General features: G+C 42.4%; 1 protein-coding gene across 1 annotated transcript; it reads right to left on the reverse strand.

Annotated features, from left to right (window-relative positions):
- Window positions 1-660: 660 nt before the first annotated feature.
- Window positions 661-4,093, reverse strand: LOC116211749 (probable protein phosphatase 2C 34). The gene is made up of 6 exons (XM_031546261.1): window positions 3,702-4,093; window positions 2,378-2,625; window positions 1,836-2,144; window positions 1,416-1,533; window positions 1,105-1,328; window positions 661-1,004 (listed from the first exon to the last, which is right to left on the reverse strand). The coding sequence occupies exons 2-6, from the start codon at window positions 2,618-2,620 to the stop codon at window positions 792-794; spliced, it is 1,107 nt and encodes a 368-aa protein (XP_031402121.1). The 5' UTR covers window positions 2,621-2,625; window positions 3,702-4,093; the 3' UTR covers window positions 661-791.
- Window positions 4,094-4,427: the final 334 nt, after the last annotated feature.

Raw genomic sequence — 4,427 nt, forward strand, 5'->3', positions numbered from 1 at the left:
GATTGTGTAATGATTGTATTGTTGAATTAAAAGTAATGAATAGTTGAGAGAATTTAGTATTTAAAATTAAATTGAGTATAATGGAGTTATATGTGAGTTTATATATGTCACTCACCTTTTTTAATTAGAAAAGTTGATTTTTGTTGTGTAGTGAATAAAGTTAAAGTTAGAGTTAAAATATTAAAATCATATTGCAAAACCAAACAGGGTGGCACATGTCCCGTGTTTAGTTAATCTTAGCCGTATTAGACTAATAAATCTGCATATTCTAGCTAGTTTAATTTCACTGCTTCCCGGTTTCTTAAGATTTTCAACCACACATAATCTCAAGCAGGAAAAAATCGAATCTCTGACATGATGAAATCCATTCCTAGTTTAAACACAGGGATCTTTTTTGTTATGGTAATTAGGGCCCCCAGCACTTTGCAACTCCAATAAATCGACCGTTGGTTATAACATTTCTGTATGCACGACTCCACGTTCCATTTGTGCGACCGGGACGCTACGAGATTGTTGCTGCTCTGATAATGAGATTGTTACTTTGTCTACTTTTGAAGTTATCTGCAGTTCCATGCGCTTTCATGCATACAGCTGAAGCTTCTCAACATTTTTCGTCCATATTTACAGTTCATCAACAGAAAAAGGAGAGAGCGAAAGGAATGACATGAAGCAGCAACATGATCTTCTCTTTAAAAATTCCTTTAAAGGGGCCAATCACTTATAATCTAAAATATTACAGAGGAATCAGAGGGAAGAAGCCGATCCCGATGACCAGGTGATCGAATTACTCACTACACTGGGTTCTTAACGGGGTGGATCTGATGGGCAGACGGCGACGAGTGAAAGAAGAGGCAAATAGCAGAAATATCGTCCATTGCTATCCCACGCCTATTGTGTTTCCAAGCTCGGACTGCATACTCGACAAGCCGTTTAGCGGACTTTCCTCTGTCGGGTACTGAGGATACGATTTCTATGGCTTCCTGATTCGTCACAACGTCCCACACCTACAGAGAAAAAGAGGGCGCTTTAGCAATTTTTGAACAAGAATTTCAATCTTAAACTATCAGAAACGATCAGGGAGATTCGTCAACCACAAGAACATACCCCATCAGTTGCAAGAACAACAAACTGGTCTTCGCTGGTGATGTTCCTCTGTGTCACTTCAGGTTCGGATATAAGTCCGAAATCTTTCACGCAGTAGTCCCCAAAGGCTCTGGACATTGCAAGGCCTGGAGACTCGCCATCAGGAAGCCAGAGTCGGTGAATCCCGGGCTCGTCGTGTAAGCAGAAGACCCTCCCATTGCATTCGATTATCCTTTCAGCCTCCTCTAAAGACCAATACCAGCATTAGTACAAACGCGTTACACGTCAGATAGCACAATTGGAAATTACATGAGATTAAGAGAGGAACTCACGAGGTAGATTGGGCTTGAAATCTACTGTGAGCTGAACCGGCACTAAGGTGCCATCATCTGAAGTAGTAGCTAGCACAGCCCGGGAGTCTCCCACGTTTGCTATGACAATATATTCACCCTAAAGAAACATACATATGCATCAGTCATTCACTCATCATATTATCCATTTGGTGGGTCCACCCGGATCTCGATTTTACCTCTTAAACTATCAGAATACAGTTGACGATACTCACGACAAGTTTGAGTTAAAAGAAGGGGTGCTGCTGCGGACTTAATTAGTCTTCTCATGGTTAGATGTGAGAGTCGAATGGAGGAACTAACATGCTCATTTATACAACTCTACATTATATTCACCCGCAATGAAGGAACTGAAGGACTGACAAGGCACATTCATCTAACAAGAGATAGAGCCACATGTACCTGTCTGACAATAGTCAAAGCAGTAGTCCCGCTATAGAAGGAATCAATCTTTCGGAGCTGCACGAGCTCCTGATCAACCGCAGCACAGGTCTTGAAGTAGGAGTGCTTCCATATATCGAACCGATGGTGCTTCTTACCGGTCTCCAAGTCAAAATCTGGGTCGAGGTAAGCCTGAGCAACAGTCTCCTGCCAATTGCAGAGCAAAGAAGATGGCATCGCCTGTCTTACCCTCTTCGCTACATAATGCCCCCAAGGGCCGTGCCCGTCAAAAATCCCGCAGAAGATCATGTCGCTTTGGCACCCATATTCCTGCGCACATCAAGCAAACATACCAATATGAATTATGTAGCATCTTAACATTCTAAAAGTTAATAAAAGAAAATGCCCTTTACTGCCAATTTGAACTTTCCACATTTGAGCTCAATTTGTTTCTCGTAACATTTTTCAGGCTTCACGAAAACACAGTTTACAAAATCCGAAATGGAGCCCATGCTCGTTTCTTGATGAGCTTCTTCTAGGAGTTATTCGGTTCATGTGTATACCTCCCACACAATGCAGCAATCCTGATTTACTCCTTTCTCCCCTCTCTTGGAGAAAATGGACGCAAAATTCTTCGAACCATTCACATTTACAGTTCCCGAACTGCAGAGCATCGAGTCGTTTTTCTTCGCTTCTTTCACCATCGCATCCGCAGTCTCCCTCCCATCACAAGATTCGGAAGGCTTCCCTTTCCGAATGGACAGAGATCTCGCCAGCCCGTTGAACATCGAAGATAAGTGCCCCATCAACTCTGCAAATGGCAAATGGCAAATGGCAACAAAGGCTAAGCCCTTTAAATGTCTAAAGACATCCATTTATGGCTCTCAAAACAACTTGCAGCCAAAAGTACATTCGTTTCTGTCTCCGTTTAAACTGCATGTTGCATTCCCCTTTTTTACTGCAACACGGTACCATCGAAGGATAAAAGGACATTGTCTGACTCAGACGATATAAGAATATGGGGATTTAATAACACAAATAACCATAAAAAGTTCGAACCTTTAAGGCATTAAAAAGAGTATTCATGCTCATGCTTACATGGAATTCCATCATAGATGCTCATTACACGGAGTTAGTACAGTTATAATAATCGAACCGGTGACACCCACTGAAAATTGCAGATAAATCCGGAAGCCACTTAACGTGCAATGCGAAAGAATAGACTAGAAAAGTAATTCACAGAACGGAAAGAGAAGAACGAGGACTCCCAACAAATCTTCATCAAACGGACCTGACCACAAATTTTCTGGGTATATTTAATTGTCAATGCACAAATGGAATAAACAGCTCAATTGAACGCAGCCCCGAGCGAAATGAAAAACCTTTATGGAATCCTTTGCTACCCTTCATCGCGAGGATCGTGAACAAATGACAGCTGAAGAAATGCCAAATGCGGAGCTGAACACTGTCACCACTCTCTCACCATCATACCGAGTCAACGGTGGTGATTCAGTGATTCTTCTCTACATACGGATCATGAAAAGTTGCTGACTCTGCTCCTTTTCTCCCGCTATTTTTTCTAAGCGAGCAAGCTGAAATCTCTTCCAAGGGAATCGGGTAGCGTTTGGATTCAAACCTTCTTGTTTGCGGTTGCAAATTTATGATTTTCTTTTTTTTGCCAAAATAAAGCAGAAACAGTCTATTTGAAGTGTTATTTCTCGTGAACACTGCGTTTGATTAGTTAAAAGTTCCAACATTGAAGTGAGACAAAAGCTGTCGGTCACATCCTCTGCATATGCTCTGTTTTTCTTCAAGGAAAGAGTGACACAGGGAGAATTCAAGGAGGGGGAGAGAGAGAGAGAGAGAGAGAGAGAGAGAGAGGAGGACCTCAAAGAACTATGCTGCGACTTCAGTCAACTGCAACGAATGATGGTTGAGACTCAGAGCGCCGGAACCTGATGGGCTCGCCGGAGAAAGGAGTGGCCCCGCCGGAACACGAGGCTATCCCGATGAACAGGGGAGCTGAGATTTCGAGAGAGGGGAGTCAGAGACCGATGACGATCCATGAAAGAGAGAGAGAAGCTCGCTCGTCTGGTTTGGTTTTGTTTGGTTGCCTGCGCTCTTTATTATCAACAGGACACAATGGCGAGGGAGAAGAACACGAAGAAGATACAGTCGCTCTCTTTCTTTGGGCGTGGTGTCCGCATAAAATACGAAGATACCGGTTTTGCCTTTGCCCCGTTCCGCCCTCGTTCTTATCTTCCCGCTTTTTAATTTCTATATGTATAATTCTCATGGAATCAACAAAAGAAATTCAATCATATCCCGCTCGAACCTGATTCGATCGGAGCTCACTCAGTCGCTTCATTTGGTTTCAAGTTGTTCGAAACTTGTTCGAGTATGATAAAAGAATGAGATTTGAGTTCGACTCTTACTAAAATTTCATTAATTATAGTTAGTTGTCTCCTTCGATCCAAATTGCAGGATGTAAATAATTTGTGAGCGTGTCCAAAGGTAATCGAACTGTATATCATAAGTTTTTCGGTGTATACCTCGGTATACGAAAGTCCAATAGACCCCAACTAATTCAACTCGAGCCCAACATAGATTTTC

This window comes from Punica granatum, chromosome 1, assembly GCF_007655135.1.
Source record: "Punica granatum isolate Tunisia-2019 chromosome 1, ASM765513v2, whole genome shotgun sequence".
Lineage (NCBI taxonomy): Eukaryota > Viridiplantae > Streptophyta > Magnoliopsida > Myrtales > Lythraceae > Punica > Punica granatum.

Excerpts from the sequence above, each read along its gene's own strand:
- LOC116211749 (XM_031546261.1), bottom strand. The coding sequence starts at position 2,620 with ATGGGGCACTTATCTTCGATGTTCAACGGGCTGGCGAGATCTCTGTCC. Across the intron at positions 1,534-1,835 it reads CTTTGACTATTGTCAGACAG|GGTGAATATATTGTCATAGC; the intron begins GTACATGTGGCT and ends ATGTTTCTTTAG. Across the intron at positions 1,329-1,415 it reads TTTCAAGCCCAATCTACCTC|AGGAGGCTGAAAGGATAATC; the intron begins GTGAGTTCCTCT and ends ATTGGTCTTTAG.